The sequence below is a fragment of the Eulemur rufifrons genome, chromosome 24 (assembly GCF_041146395.1).
Source record: "Eulemur rufifrons isolate Redbay chromosome 24, OSU_ERuf_1, whole genome shotgun sequence".
NCBI lineage: Eukaryota > Metazoa > Chordata > Mammalia > Primates > Lemuridae > Eulemur > Eulemur rufifrons.
In genome coordinates, this window is record NC_091006.1 from 4144331 (window position 1) to 4157312 (window position 12982).

A 12982-nucleotide genomic window follows, 5' to 3' on the forward strand; every position below is an offset into this window, starting at 1 on the left:
GGCCGCATAGCTTTCTGGGAAGTGTAGTTTTGTGGCCCGGGCGCCATTGTCCTCACAGTGCAAATAGCGGGCTGCCCTTGGTCCTGGGAAGTATAGTTCACCAGAAGACTACCGTGCGCTCTCGACGCCCGCCCAGCTGCAACTGGTATAAAGTTTAGAAAGCCGGGGCCGTTTTTCTCGCTGGGCGCCGAGTCCACGCGGCCGCAGAGACCCCTGGGAAGCGCGGTCTTCCTGAGGGCTACCGTTCTCGGTGCCCGTTAACTTTGGTCCCGGAGGCGGAGGAGTCTGGGAAATGTCGCTGCGGCGCGGGCGTCGTTCCTGGTTCGTCCCACCGTAGTCTCGGGCCTGGGCCGGCTCCTGAGATCTAGAAGGACCCTGGGCAGTGTAGTTCCGGGAGGGCTGCAGCCGTCGCCCGCTCCCCGGCGACCCAGCGCGCCAGGTACGCGGAGGTGCCGTCTCCGGACGCCCCGGCCTCTGTGCCAGGGAGGAGCCGCCGGGTGTGGGTCCCCAGGGGCGGCCGGCGGGGCTCAGGCCGCCAGAACCTTGCTGTCCCGGGCCTAGCGCTCGGTGTGTCCCCGGCCAGAGCTCCTCTGGGCCTCCGTGTCCTGCTCTACAAAGGAGGAGCAGGGACGACGCTCCCCCTTCAGAGCTGTTGTGAAGGCAAAACGGGCGAGTGTGCGTCGTACTCACTCAGAGCAAACGCCGTCTACTGTGGTTTTTGTCATCTAGCCATGAAAGTGACCCTTTCCAGTTGTGTAACATTGAACAAATGGTTTCAGTGTCTCCGAATTCCAGTTTTGTCATCATTTAAAAAAGTAATCTGGGATAATGTGAATGCCCACCACGCACAGCGGCGAAGAGTGAACGAGCTGTTTAAAATTATTACTGTTATTTTGTGAGTCTGTCTTTCACGCACAGAAGAGTTGATTTTCCTCGCGGGTGGCACCTGGTAAATGGTTAGTTGCTCCGTGCCAAGAAACACCCTGTTGGTTGAAAGGGAAAGGTTGGAACCCAGATTACTAGTGGGCTTTTTCCATTATGGTGTGTCACAGAGCTGCAAGATAAGCCTGATTTTTCATGGCTGCTTTTTCCTGTCCTTACTGTGCCTTCTCCAGGACACCTGTAAAACAAGAGCCTGGAAAGAGGACTGTGTTGACTATTGGAAATTGCAAAGTAATGTCTCAGGTAAGTCGCTTTGTCCCCAGTTCTTCCTGAAACACTTTCTTATAAGGACTCTTTGAGTTTGCTTTGCTTCTCTGCCTCTTCCCACCCAAGAAAATCCTAAATCAGACTGGATCTGTGGTTCCTTTCATTATAGGAAAGGATGGAGCCCACAGGAAAGCCCCAAAGTACTGTCCTCACTCAGTGCTCCTCTTTTCTGTAGTTTTCTGCTACAAGGCCTTCTAGAGTCTTGAGCCAAAATTTTTTTATTACAGCCCAAAATGCAAGTTTGGAATTTTAGGTTATTTGCTTTATGGTTGTAAAAGCTGTGTCAAGTGGTCTCAATCCTTCCAGTTGCTCAAGTCAGGAGATGTTTGGAGTTGTCCTTGATTCTTCCTTTTCGCTTAAAACTCATATTCCGATATTCTAGTTATTAATAGACGTAAAATATATACAGAATCGGACCATTAGTTACCCTATCACTGCCACCCCCACTGCCACCCCACTCCAGGCCACCTGGATCATTGCAGTAGCCTCCTAGCTGGCTTCCCTGCATCTGCCCCTGACGCTCTTCAGTCTGTTCTCAATAGAGCTGTCACAGTGATCCTGTTGTTACATAAATTCCTGTCATTCTTCAACTTAAAATTTTTCAGTGGCCCTAACTCAGAATAGAAATCAGAGTTCTGCAATGCCCCATAAAGCTTTGTACAATTAGGCTATTACCTCTCTGATCCCACCTTCCTTCTCTGCCTCCTTGTCCCTGTGAGCCCCAGCCACTGCTTCCAGGCCCTGGAAGTTGCTGTACCATCTGCTTGGAATATTTTTCCCCTAGGTATGTAGGAGCTTGCATTCTTACCTCCTTCACATCTTTGCTCCATGGTTACTTTCTCCCCAGATCTTCCCTGAACACCTATTTAAAATTACAGTCACCTTCCCTTGCCTGTTACTTCCACTCTTCCATCAGGCTTTGTTCTCCACAGCACTTACCACTCACTAGCTGATGTCCTGTTTAGTGTGTGCCTGTGCTCATTCTCTGCCTCCTCCTGGTGGGAGGAGTATATTTTCTTTTTTTGTTGACTGTTAAATCTTCAGTACCCAGAGTGGTACCTGGCACAAAACAGATGCCTGGTAAATAACTGTTGAGTGAATAACATGAATGATGAAAATATGATGGAGCAGGATCATGGGCTACAAGGTGAAGCCTGCACAGGAGGGGACACGAGGAGCAGATGTGCATGTTGGGCAGAGTCTGTGTTCTTGGGAAAATTAGATAATTAGAATAAAAAAAAACTATTTTTTTAAAAAAAGTAAAAGCTAAAATGAACTAATGCCAAAATCATTCATTGATTTATCTACTAAACACTTAAGAGGTACCTGTTAGGAAAAACTATACATGGATTTGGGTGTACACTTACATGCAGGACTTCATGATTTAGTGTAAGTATTGTCTAAGAGAACTTTTTACTTTGGTGGAAATGTTCTATGTGGCCAATACGGTGGCCCCCAGCCCCCCGTGACTAGTGAGTACTTGACCTGTGGCTAGAACAACTGAGGAACTGAATTTTCAATTTTATTTAATTGTATTATTTTTACATTTTAATTAATTTAAATTTATGCAGCCAAATTAGCCAGTGGCTACTGTATTGAGCAGTGCAGGACTGGCAGAAAAGTAAGAAAGCATAAGAAATTAAAATAAGTGCTAGGACAGATATTCTAAGTTCTTTTGGGGACAGAGACGAGTGAACACCACAGGCTGCCCAGGCAATTGAAGGAGAAGAAAGAAGCATCCCTGGGCAAGTAAGGCTGGAGCTGGGTTTCAGGGGCCCGTAGTACCAGAGAGCAAGAGGGGGAAGTAAAGTTGTATGGAACTGAAGAAACACCTTGTACATAGGTGGAGAGGCCTAAAAGGTTCTTTCAAGGAACTGTGCAAATTTTCTGCAGTGGTGGTTCTCAAACAGAGGCAATTTTGTCACCTTTGACCCTACCCACTGGGACATTTGGTAATGTCTGCAGGCATTTTTGGTTGTTACAGTCAGGGTAAGGGTGAGATGTTGCTCCTGGCTTCTCGTGGGTAGAGGCCAGGATGCTGCTCAGCTCCCAACAGCAACGAATTATCCAGGCCAAAATGTCAATAGTGTGAAGGCTGAGAAACCCTGCTTTAAATAAAAAGAGTATCTATTGATGAGATTATGTGGATTTTCCTCTTTAAGCCATTAATACACTGACATTCATTAATATGTGTTCAAAACAAAATAAGAAATATCCTTGCATTTATAGAATAAAATATAGTGTTTATGCATTTTTTATAGCATTAAATTTTTTATTTGGTTTATCAAGTGAGGTTTGCAAAAGCTAATCTTTAAAAGTCATTGTGGAAAGTAGGAAAAGATGGAAAAATTTTCAGTTCCTTTGTTCAGGCTAGCATAACCCTAATGCTTGGATAAGTATAAATACAAGTTTAAAAAACAGAATTGTCCCTGGTGCCAAAAGGGAAAGAACCCCCAACCCCCTTTTCTTAGAGTATTTACCTGAGAAAAACCTATAATTGTAAACGTTGTCCCTTTGAGGTTCATGTAGATCTTTTTAAAAGCTAAATATGCCTCTTGCCAGTTTTACTAGCCACCCTTTCTTAAGGGTCACGGAGCCATCTTTTCTGACATGCAAACATCAAGGAAGATGGTGCCCCTATTTCCCTGTGTGTGTAGGAGTTTAGCCTAGGCACCTGGCTTAAAGTTGTAATGACCTGCTTGTCATGAAGATCTGAGAAATGTTATTTTTATTTGGGATAAAGGCAATTAACTAACACAGGGGCCACTCTAATTAACAGGTGAATTTAGGGTGAATTATGTGTAGCAAATTGTGCTGTCAAGTCCTCTCATTGAGAACAAGGTATTAGTTTTGAAAACATGTATGTAACGGGTTGTATCTGCCTGGCTTTATAAATGATGAGATTTCTTTCTGTCCTTGTACTCTCAGTGGATTGCCTGTGAAGTGTATCACAGTCTGACTTGATGCTTGTTCAATAACAAAACTGTTTTCTTTCATGTCTGTATTTGTGGAGAGGATTTTCTGCATTAGCAGGAGATTTGATTTTTAAAATTATTTTGCCAACACCAGACAAAGGTAAATTTCCCCTTTAAAACCAAAGACCAGTGTCACTGGTGAATATACATGCAAAATATCCAACTGAAGAAATACAATATTGAATCAACAACTCTTGGAGCAAAAAATTTACCACAGCCAAGCAAAGTCACAATGAAAGGGAGTAACAATGTCATTTTTGTTTGTTTGTTTTGAGACAGAGTCTCACTCTGTTGCCCAGGCTAGAGTGCCGTGGCGTCAGCCTAGCTCACAGCAACCTCAGACTCCTGGGCTCAAGCAATCCTTGAGGCCTCAGCCTCCTGAGTAGCTGGGACTACAGGCATGTGCCACCATGCCCAGCTAATTTTTTCTATATATTTTTAGTTGTCCAGATAGTTTCTTTCTATTTTTAGTAGAGTCGGGGTCTCGCTCTTGCTCAGGCTGGTCTCCAACTCCTGAGCTCAAGTGATCCTCCTGCCTTGGCCTCCCAGAGTGCTAGGATTACAGGCGTGAGCCACCGCGCCTGGCCAACAATGCCATTTTAAATGCATATATTTTGCACATATTATAATTTGACTGACCAATAAACTATTGTTGAACATTTAAGCTTTTTCTAAAGTTTTGCTATTTTAAATAATATTGTGAATGAGTACTATTAAGAAATTTCTAAGCACATCTGTGAGCATTTCCTTAGATATTTTCCATAAAATGGGCCCTTTCTTTTACTTTACTTTAAGGTCCTATTAAGGAGTATCTATGGCATGTAACCGTTCATGAAAAGGTCTCAAATTATTTTAATTATAGAATGACTATGAATACAAAATTTAAGCATACACCATAAATTTTTCTTTTTTGTTTGTGAATAAGTTATGTGTATGCCTCAATCCATTTGTGCAGCTATAACAGAATACCACAGACTGAGTGATTTATAAATAGAAATTTATTTCTCACAGTTCTGAAGGCTGAGAAGTCCAACATCAAAGGGCAGGCATCTGGTGAGGGCCTTCTTGCGGTGTCACCCTATGGTGCAAGGGCAAAGAGAGGAGAGAGAGACAAAAGGGGGCTGACTCACTCGTCCGTTTATAAGGAACCCCTCCCATGATAATGGCAGTAATCCATTTATGAGGGCAGAGCCCTCATGGCCTAATCACTTCTTAAAAGTCTCACTTCTTAATGCTGTTACAATGCTGATTAAGTTTCCAACACATGCTTTTTGGGGAACACAATCAAACCATAGCAGTGTATATCTATCTTTAATGTGAAAATGTCTTTTTTCTGAACCCACTGGATCATTCTTTTTTCCTAGAACCTTAGTGTATCATCTTGAGTATCTCACCTGAGAGAAAACCATTTTAGCCTCATTTTTTATTACTTACCCAGCACTTACAGCTATAAAAGACATAACTAAATACTTGACTATATGGTGTCAAGTGTTGAAGGCTGATTTTTAAAAATTTGTATAGTTCTATTCCCTTTGACAAAATTAACTCTCCTGAAGCAAAGCTCTTATATTAATATTTGTCTCTTGCCTCTATTGTATAACAATGCCAAGCACATAATCATCCAGTTGTTACTTACCTAAGATCCAATTCCTGATCATTGTCACAACTTCTGAATCTTGTTCCATTTTTTCTTCCAGAGTAATTTTATCCCCTTGTACAATGACAGAGGCCTGGGCTATGATTGAGCTTAAATATATTTGTTGTTTCAGGTGACATTTAGCGATGTGGCTATAGACTTCTCTCATGAAGAATGGAGATGGCTAGATTCTGCTCAGAGGGATTTATACAAGGATGTGATGGTCCAGAACTATGAGAACCTGGTCTCTCTAGGTAAGGATATCTGCCCTTCTGCTCCTTTCTTTTGCCACTCTGAATTGCTGGAGATCCTCCTCAGTAAATGGCTGAATTTCTATACCATGTTCCCAAGAAAATGTGCAGCTCCTTTGTGCCCTGCCTGAAGCATATCATTCCATTTCAGTGAACATCCTTCGACCCTTACTTTGGTCCCTCTTGTGATGGCCTCCCATCCTTGAGGACCACAGCTTAAACAAGTTCTATATTCTTCCCATAAGCAGGTCTTTCCATAACTAAGCCATATGTGATCACTTTATTGGAGGATGGAAAAGAGCCCTGGACAGTGGAGAAAAAACTGTCAAAAGGTATGTTTCCAGGTGAGTTATAGTCCATCAGGCAAAGGAGGTCTTTGTTAAAGATGCTTGTAGTGAGTATAGAGGCATTTTAGGGATACTGTCTTCAGAGATCCCAGATATAAACAAAATTAAGGGATATTTAGCTTAGATTTCAAAACAATCATTCCTTCATCCCAAATTATTATTTGTATTTCTTATGTCATCTAATCAAAGTTGGAATCATAATAATTTAAATTTTACTTTATTCAAGATAAAATAAGGCAAATTATTTTTTCCTAAGTCTACTGAAGGAAAAACATACTGATGGTTTTAGGCTAAGAAAAGCTGTCAATTAGATGGAAAATCACTCTTCTAAAGCTAAGTTTAATAGATCAAATATTAGCATAAGTTACAGGAAATAAGGAACATACAGGGATAATTATAGGAATATTTTCTAATGTCCAGTGAATGACCATAAAATTTCACAGATGTACATAAATGCAGAAAGCAAAATTTTTGTGAGCCATAATGAGCATTTAGATTTTTTTTGTTATTGTAACTGTTTAATGTAGTAGTATCAATTCTGCATTTTAAGCATATCGATCTGATAGCAAATTGAGATTAATTGAAAGGTGGAGAAGAAGGCTGTGAGACAAAATGTTATCTTTCACATGAGTTATAGGCACAAAATGATGGCTTAGAATCCAGAATGCCGTCCACATTTTCTTTCTGATAGCTTCATTTTCTTCACATGCTGATTGCCTACATTTTACCCATTTCCCTTACGATGCTCTATTCCTGTCTCTGTGTGTGTCTCATTATCTGTGCTCTGCTTGAACATTGTTCAAAAATCATTGGAATATATGGGTTGTCAGAGCCATGTGCTTTCTGTGGGCTTACTTGTTATCTAATTTTATTTCCACCATAGAAGTTTCTCTTCAAAAAGTAAAAAAAAAAAAAGCAGTACCATGCTGTCTTGATATATTTCAGATTGGGAATCAAGATGGGAAAACAAGGAATTATCAACAAAGAAGGACATTTATGATGAAGATTTACCCCAAACAGTGATAATAGAAAAAACTGTAAAACAGAGTTGTGAATTTTTAAATTTTAATAAGGATTCAGAATACATAGAGAAGTTGGAGGGGAAGCATGGAAGTCAAGTAGAAAATTTCAGACCAGTGACCCTCACCTTTAGAGAAAGCTCCAATGGGGAAAGTGTTTACAAATACAATACATTTAGAAGCATCTTCCATTTAAAGTCTACTGTTTCTGAACCACAGAGAATTTCTGCTGAAGGGAAATCATGTAAATATGATGTATTGAAGAAGAACTTACCAAAAAAGTCAGTTATAAAGGACGATAAAATCAATGGCAGGAAGAAACTTTTGAATTCTAATGAAAGTGGGGCAGCCTTCAGCCAGAGCAAATCTCTCACCCTTCACCAGACTTACAATAGTGAGAAAATCTATACATGCAGCGAATGTGGGAAGGCCTTTGGCAAACAATCAATCCTTAATCGCCACTGGAGAATTCATACGGGAGAGAAACCATATAAATGTCGTGAATGTGGGAAGACTTTTAGTCATGGCTCATCCCTTACTCGACATCAGATAAGCCATAGTGGAGAGAAACCTTACAAATGTATCGAATGTGGGAAGGCATTTAGCCACGTCTCATCACTTACTAATCATCAAAGCACTCACACTGGGGAGAAACCCTATGAATGTATGAACTGTGGAAAGTCTTTTAGTCGTGTTTCGCATCTCATTGAACATCTAAGAATTCACACTCAAGAAAAACTCTATGAGTGTCGCATATGTGGGAAGGCTTTCATTCATAGGTCATCCCTCATTCACCATCAGAAAATTCATACTGGGGAGAAACCTTATGAATGTAGGGAATGTGGGAAAGCCTTTTGCTGTAGCTCACACCTTACTCGACATCAAAGAATTCACACTATCGAGAAACAATATGAATGTAACAAATGTCTGAAAGTCTTTAGTAGCCTCTCATTTCTTATTCAACATCAGAGTATTCATACTGAAGAAAAACCCTTTGAATGTCAGAAATGCAGGAAATCCTTCAACCAGCCTGAATCACTGAATATGCATTTGAGAAATCACATTAGATTGAAACCTTATGAATGTAGCATATGTGGGAAAGCCTTCAGTCATAGGTCATCCCTGCTTCAACATCACAGGATTCATACTGGAGAGAAACCTTATGAATGTATTAAATGTGGGAAGACATTCAGCTGTAGTTCAAACCTTACTGTACATCAGAGAATTCATACTGGAGAAAAGCCATATAAATGTAATGAATGTGGGAAAGCTTTTAGCAAAGGCTCAAATCTTACTGCCCATCAAAGAATACATAGTGTAGAGAAACCCAGTAGTGCAGTAAGTGTGGAAAAGCCTTTGGTCCATATGAATCACTATACATGTGAGAAAGCATACAGGAGAGAAACTATATGAAGCGGTATTTTTCATAATAAACTGGAGCCATAGTTCCTCCCTGATTCAATATCAGAAAATTTATACTGTAGAAAAGTCTTAGGAATGTAGCAAATATGGAAGATCTTTAGCATTGATGCAAACCTTTCTATCAGAGTTCCTAATCTAGAGAAACCATATGAAGACGATAAATGTGGGAGAGCCTTTGTCAGTGTTATCCCTTAATTGATATAAGTATATTCACACTAGGAAAAAAAAAAAAACCCTGTACATGGAGCAAATATGAGAAAGACCATAGGCAATAAGAATCTCTCACAAACTCCTACAGGAGAGAAACTGTATGAATATAGAAAATTTAGAAAATGTGAGAAGTTCTTCAGTTCCAAGTGCATCCCTTAGTCTATATCAAATTGGAAAGAAATCTGATGTAAGAAATGTAGCAGAGTGTTCACTAAGAGTTCTTACTTTGCTAGCCATCAGAAGATTAATGGTAGAACAACCGGAAGGATATAGGAATTATGTGTGAATCTTTCTTTGCAGTGATGCTATTTGTATAAATAATTGCATAGAAGAGCAAATAAGCATATTATAAATATGTATTCCTTATAACAGTAGCTTGCGATTTTACTGGAGTCCTACATAGAAATTATTTTTAGCTAATGGGCATGTGAAGATAGTCATCCAGAGGATCTAGTCCGTGTTATAATGTTGAAAATTAAAGCTGCAAAAGAAGTAAAATGGTGTTAATAAGTTTTTGGTCTCTAAATAAAATCATTTTGTATATAATGAACTCTTTCACTGTGACTCTTTCTTGCAAAATTTTTCACTAATTCTTGAAAAATTAAGATCAGCCTTACCATATAGCCTTTATTGGGAAACTAGCAAACCTGGTGTAGTGTCTGTGCCATTTTTCTTGTGAGGATAATTCAGTCTGTTTCCAGTGGGCTTAATTAAAAACATTTCAAGAAAATTTGTTGAGCATCACTCATGCGTATTACACAATGCTGGGACATAATAATCCAGTGGTTCTCATCTTTAGTGGCATGTTAGAATCGCTAGGAGGGCTTGTTAAGACATTGACTGCTAAGCCCCAACCCCAGTTTCTGTTTCAGTTGGTTTGAGGTCAAGCCAAGAATTTGCATTTTTCACGTGTTCTCAGGTGATATTAATGCTGTTTATCCAGAAAGCATTTTGATAACCATTGTAATAATTAATAAAACCAATGTGACCCTTTTCCGACAGATTATATCTGATGAGAGAAAGCAAATAAATTTGAAATAATCTTTACAAGTGCTGTGAGACCATAACCAAGAAAAACCATACTGAGAGAGAACAGAGCAGGCTTAGCTGTGGACGTGGTTTTAATCTGAATCCTAAACGATGAGTACTAATTCTGTGATGAAGATTCCTTATGTAGCTGTGTGCGTACGTGGGTATGTGCCTGAATAGGGGTGTGTGTGTGTGTGGTGTGTGCTGGGTATTATTCTAGGTAAGGCAGTCTAGTTCTGTCACACTTGCAAGCTGGACTCCATGTTCCAGTGTCTAGTTTCAAGTTCTGTGGCTTTGAGGTATTACTACTGGCAGAATCATTTGGTGATGGCAGTAATCACTTCTCCATCCCTGGGTCACAGTTATGTGGGTTTACCTTGAAATCCATAGTCCAGAAATGTCCCCATTGTTTTTCCAGCATGTCTACCAATTTTGAAACCATTAATTGACTGTAATATGTGTCGTAACATAAGAAACACTAACTTTCATCTCCAGTTAAGTGAAATGATAGGACCTCCAAAAAGAATTCTATTCATTGCACTGGCATACCTATATTATTCTACTTTGCATTTTAAGAATTAAAAATGTGTGGAAATTTCTTTTCTTACTTGTTATATATGTCCTGGCATAATATCCTTTATTTTGCCTCTTAGACTAAAGTATTTACTATTTGGCCCATTAGAGAAAGTTTGCCAACCCCTGGTGTATACCATCAACTCTAAATCAACCACTAAATAAAGTTAGTAAGTCAATAAAAGAAGATAAAATGGAATTGTAGTGTGTATTTTGAAACTTGATATTTTCCTGCTGCCTAAACATTCCCCCAAATAGGCTATGAGCACCCAGCCAGGGAACCAGGTGCACCAATGTGATAAGGCTGGCCCCTGCTACAGGTTCTCCTTCTTGCCCTCTCCTGTGACCTGGTGACATTCAAATGCGCCAATAAAATCCCCTCAAGCCTTTGCTTATGTACTCCACCCTGACCCCCATACAGGCTCTTGCCCATGGGTCCCCAGTCTCCCTCCCCACCTGCTCGGTTGAGCCCATTCCCTTGGTGTACCCCACCCTGTGACTCCCTCATGGCATGCAGTGACTGTCTCTCTAGGACCCATGAGTATGATAAACTGTTTTCTTGAGCCTCTCTCATGTCCCCGTGTGTGCCTGCACCTGACTGACCACCTCATGAAAGAACAAAAAACAAATGGCATCAGGAACAGGATAGTCTAGTCATAGGTAAGAGGGGACTCAGGAGATGCTCCTCAACTGCTCAGCTTCCTAAGTGGCTGTCCCAGTGGGCTCTACCGTCCAGGAAGGCTTCTAGTCCTGTTGGTACCCCTGCATGTTGCTCTGAGCTGCTTTGTGTTGTCTCTTTCAGGGACTGCCAAGGCTTCCTGCCCTAAGTAGTGGATCTAGCCCTGCTAGAATGCCCCAAGATTCCACTTCTGGCCAGCCCTGACTTGGCAAGACGGGGAGAAAGGTTCTCCTAGAGCTCCCCAATTAAGGGACGTACTGGCAAGTTTAGATACTACATTTGGCTACAGATATTATGAAGGCTCCACCAAGACCAGAAAGCTTCCTTTCCTTTTTTTTTTTTTTTTTCTTTTTATATTGTTTGCGTTCTATGAGCCATTCTAAGGCACTTTCCTCATGTTGATGTTTTTCCCCAAGTCCTAACCAGTGATGGGCATCCTTTTCAAGAGAAATCTATCATGGCACCCCCTAAAGGTCAATGCTGCCATGGTCAGGAACTCCTTTGTGACACACCCTACTGCTCTCGCTCTTCCTCCCCTGACACCCTGGGGTATCATGGATACCATCTGTGGAGACCATGGACTCAATGTTTAATTAAAAAAGGAAAAATGTGGGGAGAAGGGGGGAACACTTTGATCCCATGCCCCTTAAAACACCTGAGATTTCTCAGCTTATTTAAGATTATAAATCTCCCAGTCAACATGCTTGGGCACTTTTAAATGCTACTACCTATTGAGTCTCCTTCTTAAAATTAAATTGTCATAAAATGAAGATTTTAAAAGACAAAACTGAGGCTACTATTGCTCTCCTTGCTGAGACACCAGCCCCTGCGAGGTTGATGGGGACACCCTAGAGAAGGAGACCTGCCGCTCACAGCAGGGGCCACTAGGACCAGGAGCTTACCAGGTATATACCCAAAGAGAGAGAGAGAAACAATTTTAGCCACCCAGAAATACACCCACTCTAAAAGATCCTGTTTAACAAGAAAAGCGGGGGTGGGGGGGGCGGACAGGGAATAGGACAGGGGCCATCCCAGGGAGAGGCTACTGCCTAGCGGGTACCAGAGCCCTTCATCCTTCCTCTTAGGCAGCTAAAAGCCTAAAACAAAACAAAACAGGAAGAAAGACTGCTGCTTTAGGTGGCTATGAGTCCAAGTGGGGAAAAAAAGGAACTTTAAACCTTATGTACTGAACAAATGCCAGGTCTAGCAAACATAATGCTAGCTCTAGATTGCTTACTGATTTGAAAACAAACCCTTAGATACAGGGGGAGAAAATAAAAGGTAACTAACTTTTGTGTATATATATATATATACATATTTGAGTATAAGTATATAGTAAATAATTGTATATATGTATATATAATATATAATTAAGACAAAGTTCCATAATTTGATCCAATTGAAAATCCAAAATTTAGATACTAAATTCATATACTAAAAAGTTATACAGAGAAAATAAAAAGGCACAATATCTTTTTTTTTTTTTTTTTTTTTTGAGACAGAGTCTCACTCTGTTGCCCAGGCTAGAGTGAGTGCCGTGGCGTCAGCCTAGCTCACAGCAACCTCAAACTCCTGGGCTCAAGCGATCCTCCTGTCTCAGCCTCCCGAGTAGCTGGGACTACAGGCATGCAC

The 12982-nt window shown here is 40.8% G+C and overlaps 1 protein-coding gene across 2 annotated transcripts; it reads left to right on the forward strand.

The window, feature by feature from the left end:
* Positions 1–9567, forward strand: LOC138374596 (zinc finger protein 181). Of its 2 annotated transcripts, none has more exons than XM_069457556.1 (5): positions 1–439; positions 1116–1185; positions 5954–6074; positions 6320–6415; positions 7364–9567. In XM_069457556.1, exons 2-5 carry the CDS (start codon positions 1177–1179, stop codon positions 8848–8850), a joined length of 1713 nt encoding a protein of 570 aa, XP_069313657.1. In that variant the 5' UTR covers positions 1–439; positions 1116–1176; the 3' UTR covers positions 8851–9567. The 2 variants fall into 2 exon arrangements, with proteins under 2 accessions (XP_069313657.1, XP_069313658.1); XM_069457557.1 differs by lacking the exons at positions 1–439; positions 1116–1185 and adding an exon at positions 2299–2379 and having other exon boundaries at positions 6320–6403; positions 7364–7511; positions 7593–9567.
* The last annotated feature ends 3415 nt before the right edge of the window (positions 9568–12982 follow it).

Bases quoted from the DNA above. Each gene is read 5' to 3' on its own strand.
- LOC138374596 (XM_069457556.1), top strand. The intron at 6,075-6,319 runs GTAAGGATATCT...TCCCATAAGCAG, and splicing joins TGAGAACCTGGTCTCTCTAG to GTCTTTCCATAACTAAGCCA. The intron at 6,416-7,363 runs GTGAGTTATAGT...GATATATTTCAG, and splicing joins GTCAAAAGGTATGTTTCCAG to ATTGGGAATCAAGATGGGAA.